The sequence below is a fragment of the Hippopotamus amphibius genome, chromosome 11 (genome assembly GCF_030028045.1).
Source record: "Hippopotamus amphibius kiboko isolate mHipAmp2 chromosome 11, mHipAmp2.hap2, whole genome shotgun sequence".
Classification (NCBI taxonomy): Eukaryota; Metazoa; Chordata; class Mammalia; order Artiodactyla; family Hippopotamidae; genus Hippopotamus; species Hippopotamus amphibius.
The window spans coordinates 44,092,640-44,114,744 of NC_080196.1; the positions used below are offsets into that span (position 1 = coordinate 44,092,640).

General features: G+C 37.5%; 1 protein-coding gene across 9 annotated transcripts in view; it reads left to right on the top strand.

Annotated features, from left to right (window-relative positions):
• Positions 1 to 21,436, top strand: part of MLIP (muscular LMNA interacting protein) — a 237,362-nt gene extending 215,926 nt beyond the window's left edge. For 7 of the 9 annotated variants that reach the window (XM_057700596.1, XM_057700597.1, XM_057700600.1 and 4 more), the window contains 2 exons: positions 10,731 to 10,784; positions 19,758 to 21,436. In XM_057700596.1, coding sequence (XP_057556579.1) covers positions 10,731 to 10,784; positions 19,758 to 19,763 — 60 coding nt within the window. In that variant the 3' untranslated portion in view covers positions 19,764 to 21,436. The remainder of the gene's footprint in view (positions 1 to 10,730; positions 10,785 to 19,757) is intronic. The other 2 variants (XM_057700598.1, XM_057700603.1) reach the window with 1 other exon arrangement.
• The last annotated feature ends 669 nt before the right edge of the window (positions 21,437 to 22,105 follow it).

Below are 22,105 nucleotides of genomic sequence, written 5' to 3' on the forward strand. Positions count from 1 at the left end.
GGTAGAGGGTCAAGGAACTCAGCATTGGGACACGCTTCTCAGCTGAGGGCGATGATCTGTGGAAGGAGGCAGCTGCAGGCTCTGATATAAATGAAATCCCTGATGGAGGCATTTATCTTTGCAAATTGAGTCTTTAAAATATATGTATTGTGTACGTATATATTTTGTGCTTGCTTTGGCACATACATATATACAAAATACATACATATATTTAAAAGATATTTAAATATGTATTTCTTAAAAGATATTTAAGAAAAGGAATAGCATTAAAAGAAGGTTAGATAAGCAACTGTCTTTTATATGAGGTTCATCCCTTTGCCTTATTCAGCAGTTCTTGACTTAGAAAAACATCAGTTTTATCAGTTTCACATAGTTTAGACTAATTGCTGTCTCGTTGCTTTAATTTTTTTTGTTACCTTTCTACTTACTCCATGTAGCAAAAGCCATACGTGATATGTGGTATTTACATAATTGAGTCTCTTATTTTGAAAATTCAGGGCAAAATTTTCCTATGTTGCTTCCTCTTGCTTAATATGACTACTATTTTACTTCTTTTAGTAAAATATGACCATAAAATGGCTAACTTTGTTGAGGTTTACCCATGTGTGACTGATCAGAGTGCAACTAGACACTTGGTTAATAGCCATCAAATAATAATACCCATTTGTCCTCATTTAAGCCATATGGTTCATATGTCTTGTGAATCAAATAGACATCTCTTTTGAGGAAGAAAGATATCATATCGGGATTGGACCTTTCCTCAGGTTGTTTAAAAGTATTTATTTAGCTCCCATTGGGCACTGAAACACTTCCCTAGCTCTTGAGGCATTCAAACGATGTATAAGATCACTCCTCAAAGTATTACAGGTCAACCACTGGGACATCTTAAAACTTTGGGATAGTATTATTAGAAATGCATGTTTATCATGGTCACATCTTCCTGTTCAGTGATTTTTTTTTTCACCAGTATGTAATTATTTTTGGTCCCTTATAAATTTTTTTTCTTGAATTCCACTTTAAAGATAATAAGGCTGCTCCTCTAGTTTTATTTTGGCTCATATTGAACAAATGCATCTTGCCCTCCTTTTTTTCAATTTTTATATGTCTTCTTGTTTGTGTGTGTCTCTTATTGAGCATATATTCTCCCATCTTGATTTTTTTATTTTATCACAAGAGACTTCTCTTCATCTGAGATTATCTCATTACATGACGTTAATTCTGCCACATTAGTTTACGTTTTCCATTACTATAATTTCCTATCGCTTCTTTCCTGTTTTCCATCCAAGAGATACGGGTTTGATTTATTAGTGTAGAATTTGTTCATCCTACTTTGTTGTTATGATTGCCCTAGCTTAGGGCTCACATTCACTTTTTTTTTCCCAGCATAAAAATGTATACCATTTATTTACAAGGCTACAGTTTTCTGTAATGTTATGATGATTGATCTAAGAAAAATAAACATAGAAATAAGTTGCTGAAATGATTATTCTGCCATTATAATTTCTAAAATGTGTCATACTTATCTTCTAAATTATACATTAGGAGACTTTATATTTAAGTCACAGTGAATTATATTTTAAAGCCTTTTATATAATGTCTGAAACATAGCAGACTATATGTGTTTTAAAATAAAGTAAAATGTATTTTAATGTGTACATATGCAGCTCCAGTCTTTGTAGTGTAGGAGACAATAATTAGAGGAATTATTCCAAAGTGACACTTTTTGGTAAATTATAGACCACTATACATCATGATTTCCTTCCTCATTTGTAGAATATAAAGACTAGATTGTAATAACACCTCCAAGTCACCAGATGGTGGTATGCAGTTTGAAGAACTGTAGCAGAAGTTAAATTTTACAGAAATGTCTGCTCTTCTATTTAGATGGCTTCACAGGTGAATTCTATCACATTCCCTTTTATACACCTCTGTCAATATCCATGTTTTCTCCCAGGAAGACAAGTTCATTGGTCCCTTCCATTATCTTTCATCATGTTGATATTGTCTAATTCTAAATTTTTACCTCTGGCATTTTATGGTTATAATTTCTCTTTCTTTTCCATAGTTTTTTGTAGCATTTTTTATGGCAATGATATACTTACTCAGGGTGTTTTATTACTCTACCTTTCTATATTTCTTGCTGCCTCTTTCTGTGTTTATTTATCTTCTTATTTGAGTCCTTGATCCAAGAAAGTTTTAAGGTGTGTCTTTACTTGGCAAATATTCTGAGGCCTTTTATGACTGAGAACATATTTATGCTTCCATATTTATATGACATTTTAACAGTGTATCAAACTTTAGGTGACAAAAATCTTAGACAAATTCAGAAGCATTTTTACCCTGATTTCAAAAGATCTCACTCTCTCTTTGGAATGGCTGAAACCTACTAACATAACATAACTAAACATAGATTTTTTCCATGGGCTTCTTAGCAATCAGTAAATACCCCACCTATGTTATGATTTGAAATTTAGATAAAGAGCTACCATGGTGTTAGGGTGTGATTCTAAAAGGAACGTAGCAGGGAGTAAAAGAAAACAGTCTCCAGAGGGGAGATCTTAGCTTACAACAAGGCTCCAGAAAGCAAGGCTGTCGGAATCCCTCAGGAATGGCTGCCCTCTAAGACCAAGTTGCAGTGCCTGGCAGGACAATACAGTTGGAGGAGGGGCCGACGGTGGGGCAGAGAACATGGGTGTACTGAAAGCTCGAAGGTGTATAACAGACATGATAGGAGTGTTAGGAGGTGCTTACATCATTCCTGAAATGTGGTTTGAGAAAATGCATATGGAGATGTGGGGATGAAGGAACAGGGTCCAAGTCCAAGGAGGCGGGGCTGGCAGGCACCATGCAGGAGGCAGCCTTCCACTTGACCTACATATAGACTTACTGTCCTTAGCTCATCTGCCTACCAATGATCCACATATTTTCTCCCTCAAAGATGCTGCTGGGGGTGTCGTATTAGGAGAGAGCAGGGTGGGGTCTTATCCGGGGTCTCTGGAGGTGATGGGGGCACAGATTGACCCCATCACAGTCATGCCTGTCCTTCCTCTTCAGAAACACTTCCAAATTTTTATGATATACCAGTTGACATCTGTTGACACGTTCCTGGGTTCTGGGATAAGTTTCTTGCAACTAGTTACAAATTAGGAATAGCTGGGGTAGAGCTAAGGCAGGGCAGGAACTGTATGTCATATTGGAATAAAATGGCTATTACCACTTCTATTCTATAGAAGGGAGAGAACAGGGGAAGAAAAATTCTGCCAACATCATCTTTTGTGAAGAAGACATTTGGGTTATGATTGTACTAGAGTTAGTACTAGAGATACTGAGAACAACTGAAAAGGATGTTTTGCTTGTAGTACTGAGAAACTAATTGTGCCCTTAAAAGATAGAGGAAAGAAAGAGAGCAGCAAATATCCTTCCTTGTCAATTCCAATTTCAAGTTCCAGAATTTATTTTCAGTCCTAAAACGTCGTTAGAACATAGATTTAGCTTCATTTCCATTCCATCCTGGTAGCTGTGCAATGAAGAAAGTGAATGAGGTGGTTTACCCCTCGGGGGAGTGGTTTTTCAATTGAAAAAGAAGCAACTTTAGATGAAAAATGTGAGTAAACACAGGGAGGTGGTGCTTGCCTTCAAAACAGGCTGAACACATAGATGGAAAAATTCCATCCTGCTGCCCTCTCAAAGGTGGTCTTTGGAGGAGGGGGGAATTCAAACGTGTCCTGAGTCTGGGCCTCCTGGGGTGGAAGAGAAAAGGCCAAGAATAAAAAATAGTATAATTGGGGCATTTGCAGCCATATCTCAAAAGACCTATTATGAAGATCAGAGCAGAAAATTCTTGTTTTCTTGCTGGTGTAAGACTTAACTGGTCCTTAGACAGCTATATAATGATATTAATGATCAGCACTTAACAGGGAGTTGTCGGTGGGTTTATAAACAATTAACGTGGACCAATTCCAGCATTTGAGAATTCTCAGGGAATACACAAAGGAATGCTGTGAAACTTCACTGTGCACAGCTACGAACTGATGTTAAGGATCCCAGGTAAGATTCCACGGAGAGGTCATTTTTACCATCCCTAAAGGTGGAACTTCTGCCTGAGCTGTGGCTCAGTGCAGGAGATTCCAAAAAGGAAGAACTCTTCTGAGAGAGCAGCATTTATCAATGGAGAGATTTTTGCTTAATTCAAGGAGCGGAGGAAATGGAAATAACCTAGTTAGCGCTCAGAATTTAAAGATGAGAAAATTGAGGTCCAGAGACAAAGTGGTATTTTCCCCAATTTACATCGGAAGTGAGTGGCATCGACAAATGCGTTTGGGCATCACCCCAAACAGATGCTGTACCTTTAAATTCTAAAAATAAATATTCAAGCTACTTTAATTGTTTTGTAACTTAAAAAAATATCCCAGGCTAATGCAGATGAAATCTTTAAGACATGTGGATAGGAATAGCATGTTTCTGACCATCATGAAAGCAGCTGTGTCTTCACATCACATATCATGAGCTGCCCTCATTAAGGACAAACTCAGAGCACTGTCCATGTTTTGTTCCAGGCATAGAATCTTTTTTTTTTTTTTTACGCACATAGTCTAATCTCCTGACTTCTTTTTTAAGTATAATTGATTTAATAAAATGTTGTGTTAGTTTCAGGTGTACAGTAAAATAATTCAGTTTTTTATATATATATTCTTTCTCAGATTCTTTTCCCTTATAGGTTATTACAAAATATTGAGTACAGTTCCCTGTTCTATATAGTAGGTCCTTGTTGTTTATCTCTTTTATATATAGTAGGTGGATATGTTAATCCCAAACTTCTAATTTATCCCTCCCCCACCCCCTTTCCCCTTTGGTAACCAGAAGTTTGTTTTCTATGTCTGTGGATCCATTTCTGTTTTTGTATATAAATTCATTTGTATCATTATTTTCAGATTCCACATATAAGCGATATAATATATTTGTCTTTCTCTGGCTTATTTCACTTAGTATGATAATCTCTAGGTCCATCCATGTTGCTGCAACCAGGCATAGAATCTTGAGCAGTAAAATCGATCAACTAGTGGTAGCATATTATGGACCCTGCCCTCAAGCAGCTTGCAGACTTTCTGGGCAATGAGACAGACTCGTATTTAACAGCCTTGATTCATTTAATGAGCATTTGCTTCTGAAGTGGAGCTGATGCAGGCAAAATCCTTGCACAGTAATTTTCTAGCCTGGTTTCTGATTTTTTCACTTGTTTGGTCCACCCACTCTGAAATTTCTCCCTATTTTCCCATCAGCCCAATGGTGAAGAACTTCTTTTCAGGTACTTACCCCACATGAACTCTGTCCCTCTTATCTCTATGATGAGAATTATTCTATAGATTTCAGCCTCTTGGGAAGAGATTTCTTCCTCTTTCCAGACCAGGTCCGATTTATCTGTGATGAACCCTTGTAGCATTCTGAACTTGTCCTTCAGAATACATTTTTTTGTGTTCGTTTCTGTATATTCCTGATTATATAGTTAATATCCGCCTCTCCCCCTGCACTGAGGTCTCCAAGAGCAGGGACAATGTCTGTTCGCTCACTGTCATATCTCTAACATCCAGCAAAGTGTCTGGTACATGAGCACGTACTCAAAAAAGAGCAGTGATAAAGTATTTAATTACACAAGAGTAGTGTAACTTAATTGATCCGGACATCGTGAATAGAGCTAATTTCAGTTCTGAATCGGTAAATATTTGAAAAACATCTATTCCATCAGTTCATACAAAATTCTTGATAGTGATCTTGCTCCTCAACTTATGGTATTGTCGGCATCAGCTGAGATCCATTAGAAATGCAGGCGCTCAGGCCCCTCCCCAGACGTGCTGCGTCAGAACCTGAAATTTACAGGACTCGTCAGGTGCTTCCTATGGGCTGGGATATGTTGTAAATCAAGGATGAAAAACTCAAATGTTTGGTTTGGCCAAGCAGATCCTCTAGGTGAGTGAAGTAAACCAGACATTTAGGTAGAAGCATGATCTGACACGTGGCCTCCCTCAGTGGGAGTGCTGGGTACTGTGTTGACTGGAGATTAGCTTCATCTAACAGGGGCAGCACTGTACGTATCAAGACAATTGCAGGCCTCGTGTTCCAGGACCCTTGAGCAATTCAAGAGAAAGATACAAACCTGCAAGTAGAATCTGTGGACTCAAACACAGACAACTAAATTCAGTTCTTTTTATTTATTAATTTTTTTCTTTTTTTAATTGAAGTGTAATTAATACACAGCGTTGTGTTGGTTTCAGGTGTATGGCAAAGTGATTCAGTTATATATATATGTGTATATATATATTCTTTTTGAGATTCTTTTTCATTATAGGCTATTAAAATATATTGAATATAGTTCCCTGTGCTATACAGTAGGTCCTTGTTGTTTATCTATTTTATGTATAGTAGTGTATATCTGTTAATCCCAAATTCCCAATTTCTTCCCCCTCCTTTCCCCTTTGGTAACCGTAAGTTTGTTTTCGATGTCTGTGGATCTGTTTCTGTTTTGTATATAAGTTCATTTATATCACTTTTTTAGATTCCACATATAAGTGTTATCATGTATTTGTCTTCCTCTGTCTGACTTTAAGCAGAAGAATCACGAAGGACTTAAGCAGAACACACCTGTGCTACAGTGCTGGTTGAAACGTCTCTAGTCTGAAAGTTTCTTACCAATGAATGCAGTAAATGCTTCTAATTCTTCACTAATGCAGATTTCTTTAGTTTTGCAAATCAGAAAACTCTCTTTTCTCTATTTCAATTCTTCTCTCTTTCATTACTAATTGATTCAATACACATTCCGTGTCTCCTGTGCTGAGTAAGTGGTCCCTGTGCCAGGTACAGTCCCCCTAAAGGTGAATAGCATCGAATGTATACAACGTCCAGTGGCTCACAGTCTCACGATGACTACACTGTACTCGGGAAACAGTGCTTTATGTAGGTATCCCTACAGTAATTGTCACGTCTGTATTTGAGAGATGTTCTTAAGAAGGTTACATTCTAGCTTGAGTAGTTCACAAATCTTGGTGGGAGACAGAAGTAGGCGGGACAGCTTCCTGAAGACAAATGGAGCGAAGGAGGTTGATGAGAGGATTTGGTTCAGCTAAAAAGCAATCCCGAGGAGTGAATTCTGAATAGCAGGTGTAGCACCCTCGGCGATTTAAAAATGGGAACATTTCTTGCAACACTTCCTCAGCTTCATCATTTCTGGCAGGCAAGAAAATTGACTTCATCTTTGCACAGGAGGGAGAGCTGTTTCACAAAGCTAGAGGGCTGAATGCTGTTCCTCAGGTAGATTAAGACTTCATTAAGTGATTTCACCACATTGAGCATATTTTCTTTTTTTTTCTAGTTGTAGGGTTCCCTCCAGTTGGTTGGAGGGAACTTTATCTGTCTTTGTCACAGCAGTTAGCTCTAGAGATGCAGTGACATTTATGAGAAAGCCCCACGCTGGCAACAAACAGTCCACAAGGCTTTATATTTGTATGGTGGCAGTTGGGACCAAGAATGTAATAAAACTCAACTGCAGGTTTCATTCAAATACGTCTTATTGATTAGCCCACAGTAGTGAGTGAGCAAAGGTCTGATGAATGTTATACAATATCTGGCACTGAAGTTTCCATCCAGGATGAAAGGATGTTTTGTCTCATTTCACCCAAGCTTTCCATTTCATTCATCCATCTATGTTGAATAATGGTCTGAGGATAAAATTGGTAACTTTTCAGGAGTTTGGTTTTTTGGGTTTTTTTTTTTTTTTTTTTTTTTTGAGACAAAATAGTAATTTGTTCTCCAGATCACTCACCACCAAGTAAACAGGCTTGGAGGACTCTCTCTGTCCTCTTGTGTCCATTGACTCTGGATAACAAGCCATCCACCTATATGACATTTGTTTCAGTGTTTTAGTGTTAATCATTCTCATTCTGACTGTGAGAGGATGTTCCTGCTATATCTGTTCTTCCCACGTGACATCTCCAGACCTCATGCTTTACAAAACCTCTGCCTTCAGCACGCATACCAACTTCAACATTATTCCTCTGGGAGATTTTGTAATTTTTCTTCCCTAATCAACAAAATATCAACGTGTCTACCCGATGCTCCTTCACTCACCCTAGAGAGTAAGGGGCCCAGAGTCACCCAGGAAAACGAGTTCATTCTTTTCTCTAAGACAATGCTTTCATTTAGACCTTCTTCTTTATTCTCTGTCTCTCTGATTACTTATATATCTTCCAACCCCCTCCCCCATCTATATTCTGCACATCAGCCAGGGTGATGTTTTTTGACATAAGAATCTGATCTCACGTGTCCCTTTCTTGCTTGGAGATTCGATGGTTTGGCACTGCCTAGAGAAAGAATCCTTGTCTGACATACAGTCTTCATTGTCTTGTGTCTCCTGCATGGAGACACCAGCTACACCAACCATCCCAAACTGCTTCAGATCTCTGACGCACACGGCTTTCCCTTTTGCAAAATGGCACACACACCATTCCCTCCCTCTGTCTCCTATCTCCCGAGCATCTTCCCAGTGGCGTGTTACCACTTCCTGCTGCGTTGAAAGCACAGCCTCCAGAGACTGTCAGCCTGGATTCCAGTCATGATGCTGCCACTTACTAGCTCTGGACCTTGAAGAAGTTATCCTGCCTCTTGGTGGTTTTGTTTCCTCATTTGTGAATCAGGGTAAAATTAGCACTCACTTCACTAGATTGCTGTCAACACTATATAAGCAAATGCATATAATGAATTTATCACGCAAGTACACAATACATTATTATGACTAACTCCATTAACAGTATCACATTTTATGTAATGTTTTTGGTCCCCTTGAGGATTATAAAAGAGCAAACCTTTTGGGACCCAAGATCATAAATAGAAGAAAGCATTCCAAAGCCAAATATAAATGATTTGGGGATTACCAGTTAATTAGGATCAGTCATTTGCTGTCCTCTTTTGTTGGTTAGGATAGTTAATACACAGTTTTTGAAATTCAAGATTAGAATAAAATGGATTTAAATGAATGAATACCTATAGTGGAAAGATGGGATAGAATGTAAAATAGATATCACATAATTATTCAATCGCTTTTCCAATCTCAGCTGAATAGTTTATTGGGACAACAACATTTTCAAATTTTAGCATGTTTATGCTACTCTATCTTAGGAGACTAGGAGAATGGGGATTTGCCACGTACAAATTTTGATGATTCATGCCATTTAACCTAGGTGTGCTGAAGACCAGTTACCTTGGTCTGAAGTTTGAAGGGGTGCATAGCATCTAATCCTAAGCCAGGTTTAGGATCTCAGGGGACCCTGATGAACAGCAAAATGTAGGTGCTTTCAGCTGATTTTTGGAAAACTATTTGGATCTGGCTTGGGGCCAGATCATGCTTCTATTTAAAGTAATGGTCTCAGGAAGCTGGGAGCCCTGATGTTATGACACCCAGAGAATTCCATAGTTGGGACAGAGTGTAATGGCTGGGACTTAATGAAGGTTTAGCTGTAAATAAAAGCAGGCTCCATTCTTGAAAATCAGCTGGAACAGGGGGAAAGTGAGATGGGACCGCCTTGGCCTCCCTGGCAGCCTCTGGTGATGTCCTCCTAGGGCCCAAGGGTGCATTTCTGCGACCCCCTGAGTCACCCTGGAGCATCCAGAGCTGATCACTGATCCGATGATTTATTGATCAAATCAGGACCAGGCTGAGAGTAAAAGGGGGCCAATTATTTCCACAGCCCAGTTTTGCCCAGGATAATAGTAGAAACTGGGCATGTACCTGGCAAATCACGTATTGTGGTTACCTTAAAGTTGGAGTGAGGAGAGATGGTTAAAAAATAAAGGGAGTAAGCAGGTTTATTACAAATGATTGCTTTCCCCTCATCTGTGTCCCTCATTCTGTTTCTTGTGCTTTCATATCTATGACTTTCCTCTGTCCTAATAGGTTTCAGTGTATGTATAGTTCTCAGAAGACCCATGCAATAATAAAAATTCCTATATAAACAAAAGAACCTCGCTCGGTTAAAGTCTCACTATGTTGTAAACTGCATGATAATAGTGTCATTTGCTAAGATTGCAATGTTTATGAAGTCCCTGTGATTTGAGATTCTTAATGTTTACAGTAACGTTCAATGTTTTACATTTCACTTAAGCATTAACTATCTACAGATGTATCTGCATTGCGAGTCTGAGCATGATATGTCTCTTTTGCTTTGTAGCTTTTCAATTTGAGGGCTGTTGGGAGAATGGAAATATAAATTTAACTTCGTTTCCTCTCTCTGATAACTGGCGGTGTGTTTTAACAATTCATTCATTCAATAAACATTTAATAACTGTCTATGCTGTTGTGCCAAGCACTGTTAGAGTTTATGTGGGACACAGATAAATAAGATGTGGTCTTAGGCTCCAACGACTGACCATCTGCTAACATTTTTTTTCTGTGTTAAGAATCTTCCTTTTTTTAAATTTTTTTTTGAGATTTCCAGTAACTTTATTTTTTATTTTAATTTTTTTTCACATCAATTACCTTTTCTTTATTGAGGTATATTTGTCATATAACATTATAACTTTCTTTTGTTTTTAATAATAATCAGATCTTAATGTTTACATTGGTAGAATATGATCAGCAATTATATACTTACATCATCATTTAACTGTCAACTTAAATGAAATTTAAACATTTATCTCTTCTTACTTCTAACCTTGATCACATCCTGGGCGTCTTTTCTGTGAAGCCGAGTCATCCAATGATGGCTATTCCGGAACACGAAACTCTTGATTCCAAAGAGGTAAATGGAAGATACAATTGGAAATCTGGTTATCTGTTTCCATGTGATATTAGGTGGCATAAATAAGCCAATCATTTTTTTTAAATATTAATAAAGTCAGGTTTTTTTTTTTAAAGAACGAATAAACTGGCCTACTCTGATAGATACATGAGTAAATTCTTGCCACTTCTCAATGTGTAAGTGGTGCTAGAGGTCCCCCTGTGTATAGCATCTTGATCACAAACTAACTTCTATCCTGTGTGTCTTTGTGATTTTTCTCTTTGGATTCATATGTGAAACCACTGTTGTCTTCTTTTTCTAGAGGGTCAGTGGATATGCCTTAATACTTCTATGTGTCTTCTGAGTCAGAGGTCTCAGGACCTCTTGGTAGCTCAGTTTCCCATCCCACAAGTGAATTTTGCATATGGTGGGTAGCATATAGGCAAAAGCGTGTTATCTCAAACATAGCCTCTAAATTTTATGTAAATGTTTAACCACGCTAACAGACAAAAATAAATGAAAAAACCTTTTTATTTTTATAAATGCTATACCAAAGAGACAAGAAGAAATTTTGTAAAAAAATTTAAATTTTGTGTTAAGAGCAAGAAAAATTGAACAATGTTTTCTTCTTCTGTATCCCTTCAGACAAAGTGGTAAATGTGAGGGAAAAAGGTGCTTTTTAAAGGACTTATCTTTGAGAAGGTAAAAAGTGAGCTCATTCATTCATTCCAGATATCCTCACAAATGAGGCATGCTTAATTTTGTCGCCTCCAAGTTTAGAAAAAAAAAATAATACAAAAGAGCAATAAGAATAATAAAATTCTAAATAAAATTCTAAATGAAATCTGATTTTTTTCCCAAAGCATATTTTCCAAAATTTAGGGCATATTTCATAAACTGACATCCCTATTTCTGCAAATTTTGAAACCTGTATCATACGGGACTGATGTGTCTCTCTGCTATAGCTTTAGTCATTAAAATATAAGGGATATTATGAATAGGGGTGAATTTGTACCCTTGACCATACCTCTGATTTTTTTTAAAACCAGGATTATTGGTAAAAGTATGGACACATGGAAAACTTTTAATACATGTAGCCAAGTTGCATTGCTGAACAATTGTAGCAATTCACCTTACCAGAAGCTTGTTATAAGACCTGTTTCCATGTATTATATACCTGCCAGTGCTGAGAATTATTATAATTGCCAATTTATTGAGAGTTTACCATGTGTTAATGTGTTATGCACTTTAGATGCATTATTTTACCTAATCTTCACAGAACATTGTAAGTTAAGTATTGTTGTTCCCATTTTACAGGTGAGGAAACTGGGGCCAAGAGAAATTCATTTATTGCCTAAAGTCAAATAGCTGACAAGTTTCTATACAGTCAGGAATGGAATCCAGATATGATTGCCTGGGGCCTATGCTCTTAAACAATCTACTTTGCTCTATCCAGCTATCTTTATCTCAATCTCTATCTATACTATTTAAGTCTTTTTCCCCTTTAAAATCATGCTTTAAAATATTTGCAGTTTAAAAGAGGAAGTTATCTTTCATTTTTATTTGCATTTTTAAAATTCTGTATTTTTCTGCTATTTTTGTCTACTTTGCTTTTGCATCATGTTAAGCATTTATCTGTAATATTCTTATTATCAAGTTGTAAACTCCCTTTATATATTAAGGGAGTTTTATATTTTTGTCAAATGTGCTGGCTCTTTCACTATGATGGTGGCAAATTGTGTAACAGTAAAACAATTGGATAAATACATAGTTCCAAAAAAAGGAGAAAGTTTCAATAAATTTTGCACATTTTCGATGAATAAAAAAATAAAATAAATAAACAAAATAAAATAAAAATAATAAAATAAAATAAAATATAATCAAATGCTCTCTTTCAAACATCATAATTTGGGCTCAAATTTACAGAAGCTACAGATACAAATAAGAATGTTTCTACACAATAATGGAAAATAGGTTGTTTAAATAACAAAAACATCTGGTTCAGATAATAAATGCTGAATTAAGAAATTTTGAATCTTAGGTGATGTAAAAGACTATTGCTGAGAAGAACAGGGTAGATGTAGTATTGTAGTATTTGCATTTTTGGGGCTCCAGTTATCACAATCCCAGAGACAAAACTTAACATTAAGTTAGTGGATAAGATTGTGAAAAAATGATTTCAACTCTCATGTTTAGAATATATAAAAAACACCATAAAAACTTCTACAGCTTGAAGTTTAAAAATTGTGAGAGATAATGAGCTACTCTTAGTGTTAAAAGAAACACATACACACACAATGGAATATTAGTCATAAAAAAGAACAAAATAGTGCCATTTGTAGTAACATGGTTGGACCTAGAGATTGTCATACTGAATGAAGGAAGTCATACAGAGAAAGACAAATATCATATGATATCACTTATATGTGGAATCTAAATATGATACAAATGAACTTATTTACAAAACAGAGACACACTCATAGGTGTAGAAAACCAACAAGGTTACCAAAGGGGAAAGAGAAGGGGATAAATTGGAAGTTTGGGATTAACAGATACACACTACTATGTATAAAATAGATAAACAACGAGGTCTTACTGTATAGCCTAGGGAACTATAGTCAATATCTTGTAATAACCTCTAATAGAAAAGAATCTGAAAAAGAATATATATATATAAAGTGAATCACTGAATCACTTTGTTGTACACCTGAAACTAACACGACATTGTAAATCAACTATACTTCAATAAAGATAAATAAATATATATCAAACTACAAAAATAAAGGAAATAAATAATCAAACTACCTTTTTATGTATGTAGTATGCTGGATTTTTCTTCTTAGTTACACTGGCACATTTGAGAGCAATTTAACAATCTTTTACAATTCCTTATGATATGTGATCAGATTGCAATATTTACCCGTGTATTTTTCCCAAACCCTCTTTTTGGTATTTATTTACCCACAAAGAACCAAAGAAGAAAACTACCTGTTTTTATAAAGCAATTCGTTTCTTATGACCATATGAACTAAGGAGTAAAGCATGTTAGTTACCAGCCCAGTGCAAATAAACACTCATGGAAGAACCTTGATCGGATCTGAGAATGTCCCTCTTGGTTTTCTCTTATTTGCTAAAGATAACAGTCTTCCTTTCTTACTGCCAGACTCCTGTTTCTTGCATTTAATCCTGCTGTTTGTAGATACTAGTTTTTCAAATTAGCTCAGTAACTCATTTAAAAACAGAGACCTCAGATCTATCAGATTTAATTTGATCATCATTTTTACAAGTCCTATGATTTATCAAGTCCATTTGAAAACAACTAACTCAAAATGACAGCTTGATCTCTCATCTAGGTCAACGGTTTCTGATTATAGTTACTTAGAAAAAATTAAATTCCAGTAGCAACGATTATTTCTGATTGTATTCATTACATCTGGCGAATTCAGCAACTAGAATTCACAACCAGTCTATATCACCTACTTTTCTCTCTATGGGTTTAAATGTGAAAGTCATACTGGGGAAGAGATATAACCGATCTGCCACTCTTCATATCACCTGCTACGCTCAGTCCTATGCCTGTTTTATTTTTAACTGAGGGTCAATGGATTTTCAAAAACATGATGAAATGCATTTGGTTTCAGATCCACTTGTTATTAACACAACCAGAGAGCTAATCATTTACTACCTGTCCATAAAACACATACTAGGCAAATTCTTCTTCTGCTTTCTTATTCCTTCTCTGTAGATTTTCGATAAACACTTCAGGCTTGGCAAGGTAACAATTCTGCTGGCAAGATAACAATTCTGCTGGCAAGGTGACTGTCTAGGATTGATTTGCTCCTGCAGTGTGTATAAGTTTTTGTGTTCATTTTATTTTGAATTCCAGAATCTTCACTGATGTCTGGAGTTCTAATTTTATGGAGCAAGTGTCTCATTCCTTTATCTTTATTCTCCAGATGAGAACACAGAAAAGAGAAAAATAAGTTATTTGTCCATGGAAGCCACTCTCATTTTCTGGTTTGATTTAAGGGTAAAAATGAAATTACCAAGAGGAATGGGCCCACTCTATTCCCTTTAGGCAATTTCCCATAAATATTATTTATCAAAATCAAGCTTTGGTAAATCTTGGATTGTGGTGCTCAAGGTTGTAACCTTAGGGAAGGACTTGATATCTGGATTTTTTTTTTAAATATATTTTTTTAATATTTATTTATTTTGGTTGCGCTGGGTCTTAGTTGCAGCTCATGGGCTCCTCATTTGCAGCTCGCACGCTCTTTAGCTGCGGCTCACTGGCTCCTTAGTTGTGACACGTGGGCTCCTTAGTTGCAGCAGGTGGGCTTCTCAGTCGTGGCTTGCAGCCTCTTGTTGTGGCTTACCAGCTCCTTAGTTGCGGCATGCAGGCTTCTTAGTTGTGCCATGCAAACTTTTAGTTGCAGCATGCATGTGGGATCCAGTTCCCCAACCAAGGACTGAACCCAGGCTCCCAGCACTGGGACCGCGGAGTCTTATTCATCAGGGAAGTCCCTACCTGGATAGTTTTAACTGCTCATGAAGATTCATATTCTTTGGTAGACAACTGACTATAGGGCCAGGGTCAATCTGTCCTATAAAGACACCTGAATGAATAGCCACCTTGCCCAGGCACACAGGTGAGCAGGGAAACAATAAGGAGAAGGACATTCCGACCACCAGATTTGGCAGTAGTACACCCCATCAGGATGAGCTTCCCGTGTTGTAAGCCCAGTCTGTGTTGAGGAAATAAAAATATAAAAAATATGTTTGGCAACCCAGGAGTCCTCTTCACAAAGGTTGTAGAGAAAGAAAACCCTTTTATTATTGACTGAGCATTCAAACTAGAATGTGATGTCTATCACAAACACTAAGAGATTACAAAGAGAGAACAAATCGCACTCTCCATAAGAGTAGGTGTAACCCATTGTATATATGTTCTCAAGATAAAGAGTAATTCAGTTTATCCTCAAGTAAGAGGACTTGACAAGTATCATTTACTACACATAGTTCATCCTAAATCACCTGGTAATTGGGGGGACCATCTGTGTTGGTTCATTGGCTTTACACAAAGGAAAAATAAACTTCTCATATCTTTATGACAGGGAGTAGTTTTATAGCTTAGAGCCAGGTGTCAGGTAAAGTTAGACTCCCACCCTCCTCAGAAACTAGGAGAAACTCAATAAGGCTGCTATCTCCCTCGGATATCTACCTTCAAAGGAGAGGATTCTCAAGTCCTTGAGACTTTCCTGAGTCTTAAAGCTGACAAAACATCCATCTAGTTTTCACAAGGATTTCTCTCCATTTCAAAGAGAGGAGCATGTACTTATAAAGACAAGTTTTTCTAAAATAAATTGCTCTAAGAACAAAGGAGGGAAATCTCTTCCTTATTTTCAACAAGGGGAATTAAGCCTCTTTTTAAACATTTCTCTTTGTCCTTACACCTGGCTGTCATGGGGCAGAAACAAAAATCTCAGAGTCTGACCCTGAAATAGCCACTAAAAAGAAACAAGTGTCACTGATTTTTCTTTTCTAGGGACTCTGTTGAAAATACTATAGGAGAGGTGGAGGTTTGACAATTTCTCCTTCGAAGTAATTTCAAAGGCTTAATGTTGGTTTTTATATTGTAATGAATCATGGTAAAAAGCTGAGCAAAAGTCAGAAAGTAGGACAGACATTTCTGTGTGTGCTGGTTTTTCAAGATAAACAAAAGAGTAGAATCAGGGTTAATAACTATTTGGAGCTCAGGTCACCCAAATATTAAATGTTTTTGACCCCAGATTCAATATTGTCTTTCTTAGAGTCCATCATATACCTGCATTCTCCACCTACCATCCTACTTTTATAGGACCTTAAGTACTGAATGTTTCCTCACTTCTTGGCTTATAGATAATAAATTCTGATACTAGATCTTGTAATTTTACCCCATAGTTAGTAGTTATGTAAATGCCCAAAATACATTTAAAATCTTTCAGAAAAAAATGAATATATAACTGTGAATTAATTACGATATACATTTTCTGGAAATGACAATTTGCTTGTGATACATGAAGTCTGGTTTCATACTTATAAGAACATATATGTAGATCATCCTGCTTTCATTTGGCAGATAAGAATGTTCAGAGTTGGTTATGTATTAAAAGGGAAGGAAAAATCATTTTACACAGCACATTCCTTAAGAAAGTGTTTTCTGTAATATTGGCTTAAAGTTTCACAGCTACATCACTTATTACCCAAAGTTAACTCTAAACAAAACAAATTTTGGAATGTGACTCCCTTGAAAATTATGATTTTCTAAGTGTCTTAAGGTCTTTCTTATTTATATTTTCTTATCCTAAATAACACTGTTGTTCAATTGGCGATAGGATATGATGCTGAGTCTTCACTGCCGGGGGCTAGTCTGAAAATTATGATTTGTTTATTTTATTAATGATCTCCATCTCTCCTAAATGTAGACGTTTGTTTTTCCCAAGTTATTCAGCTCTTTACCTATACTGAGATTGGCAAAGGAGAGTAGAAACACCACAAAAGGTCCAAAATCATGACTCTACCTGTCATAGCATCACGTCATTTCAAACCAGCTGCTGAATTGTGGCAAACACTGCTTTGACTTTCCAGCGCGTTCAGGAAGAGCTGAGAAATAATGCTCAGCTTGTCAGCCCAGTGTCAGAGTATGAGATACCTATTCCTCTTCAATCTGATTTAATTATTCCTATAATTATAACATCTTACATTTGAAAGATAATTGAGAGGGCATTCAGTCCAATCTTGTATTGAATGTTATAATCCTGTTTATCCTTATAAATCTTCTGTTGAAAGTCTTCTGGTGACAGAGAGTTTATCATTTACAAGCCAGAAACAATATGTTTTAATACAGATGAAACAAACTAATGACTGCATGAACAATGAAAACAGACAAGAAACATTGAACAAACCAGAGTTTAGTTTCAAATACTGTGGCCTTGGGCATGGTATTTAATCTTTGGAGCCTCAGTTTCATTCTCTGTAAAATGAGATCAAAGGATTATGGTGAAGATTTGCGTTCATGCATGTAAAGTGCTTAGTGTATAAAATACATAGCCCTTCACAAGGGTTAGCCAGAGATGATGATTTCTTTAAATCTCTTGTAAGAGTAACTACCAAATGTTGCTACTCTCAGGAAAATAAAAAACATGCTCATTTTCATTTGTTAGAAAGAAAAGGAGGAGATGTCATTGAGGCATTTCTTCCTTTCATTCTAAAGCTTCAGAGAATTCCCGATGATGAAAGCTACAACCCATTTATTTCATGACTGTTGAATTTCTGTGGCCAGAACAAATCAGTGCAGGAGTGAAGCTACCCCTCGTTTTAGCAAGTTTTCTTCCACCTTATCCTTCTAGTCTAACAAATGCAGTTTCTCCTCCGTGAGGCAGGGTGTGTCCTGTTTCGGCGCCCTGCTCAGCCACGTGGCTCTGCCACATGCAGGTGTCCTGTCTGCTTTCCTTATGCCTTGCCCATTTACCCCATGTCCACCTTGGAGCCAGCTCTGAGCCACAGCTCTCTCAGACCATTGCTTCCTCACCCCGTGATCCAGCCCAGGACAAAACAACCAACCAACCAACCACCAACCAACCAACCAACCAACCAACCAACCAACCAAAAAGCCAGACTTATTTACAAAGCAGAAATAGAGTCATGGATGTGGAAAACAAACCTATGGTTACCAGGAGGGAAATAGGAGGAGGGAGAGAGAAACTGGGAGATTGGGATTGACATATACACACTACTATATATAAAATAGATAACTAATAAGGACCTGTTGTATAGCACAGGGAACTGTACCCCATACTCTATAATGACCTATGTGGGAAAAGAATGTAAAAAAGTGTGGATATATGTATATGGATAACTGATTGACTTTGCTGTACATCTGAAACTAACACAACATTGTAAATCAACTATACGCCAATGAAAATTTTAAACAACCACAGAGGGAGTTGCCTGCAGAAGAGAAACTGACCTCCCTCACTTTCATCACATTGTTCTATTAGAGTTTTAGAACTAAATTTCTCTTTTTCCCTCTTCTCTGATATTTTCTTTATACTTCTTTCTTGACTGGTATAATCTGCTAATACTGATCTCCACTCAGTTAAGCTTATTTTATCTGCTCCAGACAGTGTAACCTTATCAAACAGAGACTGATGGATAAAGAAATCAGTGCAAACTGGTTGATCTGGCAGAAATAGAGACACAGATGTAGAGAACAAACATGTAGACACCAAGGGGGAAAACTGGGGCGGGGGTGTTGGGGTGGGATGAATTGGGAGATTGGGATTGCCATATATACATTACTAATAAGAGAGAAAAAAAATCAAATCATACACTTTAAATATATGCAGTTTATTGTATGTCAATTATATCTCAATAAAAGTTCATAAAAAAAAAGAAATCCATGCAATCACTCTTGTACTCCATTGCAGCCTTAGAAAGCCAGTCGAATCAATATAAGGAAAAAAAAAAAAAGAGGTTCATTTGCTGTCTCTCGCTTTTGTAATGTTCCTTTTTGCAAAAGCTGGGGCTTAATCCAATCCCAGTTCACTTTACCTCCTCCGTGCTTTAGAGGTTACATTTTAGGGAATGATGCACTCGATGCTAAAGGAATAGGTAACCAGGCAATTGAAGGGTGAGGAGTTGTGGGTGGGATATGGCAGGGCTGTTCCTTATGGTGGCATCATCCCCTCAAAGCCATAGTCACCCCTCTCAGGAGGCCAGAACTGCTCTGCTGAGCTCTCGAGAGATCAGGGTCTGATTTGAAGGTACAGCTGTGTGTCTTTATCCTGCCGTTAATTGTATAACAAGAAAACAGCTACTGAGGAAAAAAAAATAAACAAAAACTTCCTACTTCAACCATTTTTTATATGTGATACTATCCCTGAACATGAATAGGGCATATTTTAAAAAATTCTATATCTCCATTAACCTGACTTATTTTCTCTTATTTTGCAGCAATGAAGATGGAGCAGAAGTGAAAACCCAGACTGGGCTGCAGTTTTTTGGAATGCTGGTGCTAATCACTTGCTAGATTTAACTTTTATTATTATTTTTTTGCAGTCTTAGTATTTCCTTTATGAACTGCAGTGGAATGAAAAAAAAGTTTCCTGCAGGCACATAACATAGCAGTACTCACTAATACCTGGCATAGGAGACATTTACCTAAGTTTCTCCCACCACCGTTAGAGCCTTGAATGCCTTCTTTAAGCTGACAGCAATACTAACATGCCCCTCTGTTTAGCAGCCAAATAAAGAAGAATCATGGGGAAATAGAAGGATGGGTGTGACAATTTTTCAACACCAGTTTTATTCAATGCATACATTACTCCCTGAATCAGTTTTTATTCCCCTTCTGCTATTTTTTTTTTTTACATGTAAAAAAAAAAAAAACAACAACTTTTAAAAAAGGAGTTCCCGCCTGCTTTCAGGGGCTCATTGGGGGCGCTCTTGAACATGAAAAAGTTGGTATTTCCTGTTCTGTTTGGGTTCTGTGCTTGATGGGACAGACAGTCATGTTGAGGCCGTGTTGCTGGAATGTTTCTAACATCAGTGTCTCTCTGACCATCACCACCTGATTCTTGAAAAGGCTACTTCAGAGTTAGTTTGTACCCATAATCTTGGGAGCAGCCAAGATCATAGAGCGAACCACATTGGTGACAATCCCGGAGCCCACCCTCCAGCACACACGACGTCCACCACGTTGGCCATGGTCTCTTTCTTTCCCAGCTGCCATCCCCAGAATCCCGTGCTCACCTTCTCTAAGCGGTTTCCTTTTTCTAGCCTTCTGCTGAGGCAACACACTAAGGAAGAATCCACCGTGGTTCTGGACGGTGAGCTCCTGGTAGCAGAGGACTCTCAGTACAGACTATACCCTTGCCCACAATCCACGCTCCCCTGGGAGCCAGCTCTGTGTGAGCCACGGCTGCCTTAGACCACTGCTCCATCACCCCCATCATCCTGCCCAGGGCCAAGCAGGGAGAGGTGCCACAGAAGAGCCACTGGCCTCCTCATCCTCCACACACCATTTTGGAAGTTTCATTGCTAGTCATCCATTGGCACCTGGAAACACAGAGTTCTCATCATCTCCTCCACTAGCGGGTGAGAAGCCGCAGAGGCTTAGTAAAGCTTTCTGACCTCTCTCCTCCCCCAAACAGAAACTACTTCTCTACCTGCTAAATTGTGAATGAGGCATCACGTGAGATTATTAATAATCATCTCTAGTATTCCCTGTGCTCTGATCATGCGTCAGGCACATGAATTTGATTTAACCTTCACAATGAGCCTGTGAGACCGATAATAGTATTATTCATATTTTGTGTTTGTGAGAATAGGCTCCGAAAGGGTAAATCAAGCTACTAAATGGTAGAGATAGAAATAACATCCAGATAATCCGATTCTAACACCAAGTCATTTATTCAGTCATTTGTCCATCCGTTTTTGACTTTGAGAATAAAAGGTGGAGTTGATCACCCTCCCTAGTTCATTGCTGTTATAAGTTTGGGCAAGACCCCCTCTTCTGTATACTTGTTGATTAGATGATCGATTGATTAACTTTTATAACAATTTCTATCTTCCCTTCTGCTATAAGCACACATTCTTGTGTTTGATATATATTCTTTACCTATATATGTTTTGAGGATGTGCATTGTTTTTCTCTGCATATGTATTTAATAAATGTAAATGATATACTTATATTGTGTTTCTTTTTTTTTTCCACTTAGCACAATGGTTTTTAGGCTCCATCCACATTGGTCTATAAATACCTAGTGGATTGTTTCCTCACAGCTACCTGGGGTGCCTTCTTCACATCTCACCTGCCCACCTGCCCCATGGTGAGCTCTCAGGATGCATCCCTCTACCAGGAACAGTTGTGATGTACATTGTTGCATGTAACCTCCTGTGAACCTTTGTGAGAATTTCTCTGGAATATATACCCAGGTTTAGAGTTGTTTAATTTTAAGTCTGTATGTGCTTAATTTGGCTAAATCCTCCCAGACTGCTGTTCGCTAGAATGCATGTCCTCGTTTTTATTCCCACCAGCAATAAGTTAGGGCTCTTATGTCCCCGAGTATCTCTCTACTTGGAGATGTGAACTTTGAAACCTCAGGCTTTACCATCATTGAAGGCAACTTGTAAGACAGGAAGTTTGAACATGCTGTCCTATTCATCCTGAACTTTCCAATTCTGAGAGACTTGTAGACCCTCTAACTCAGTAACACTTAAGTGTTACTATTTTCATATCATTGATGAAAGCCTGGAACCTGAGAGATTATTTAACTGAGGTCACCAAAGTAGTGATGGAT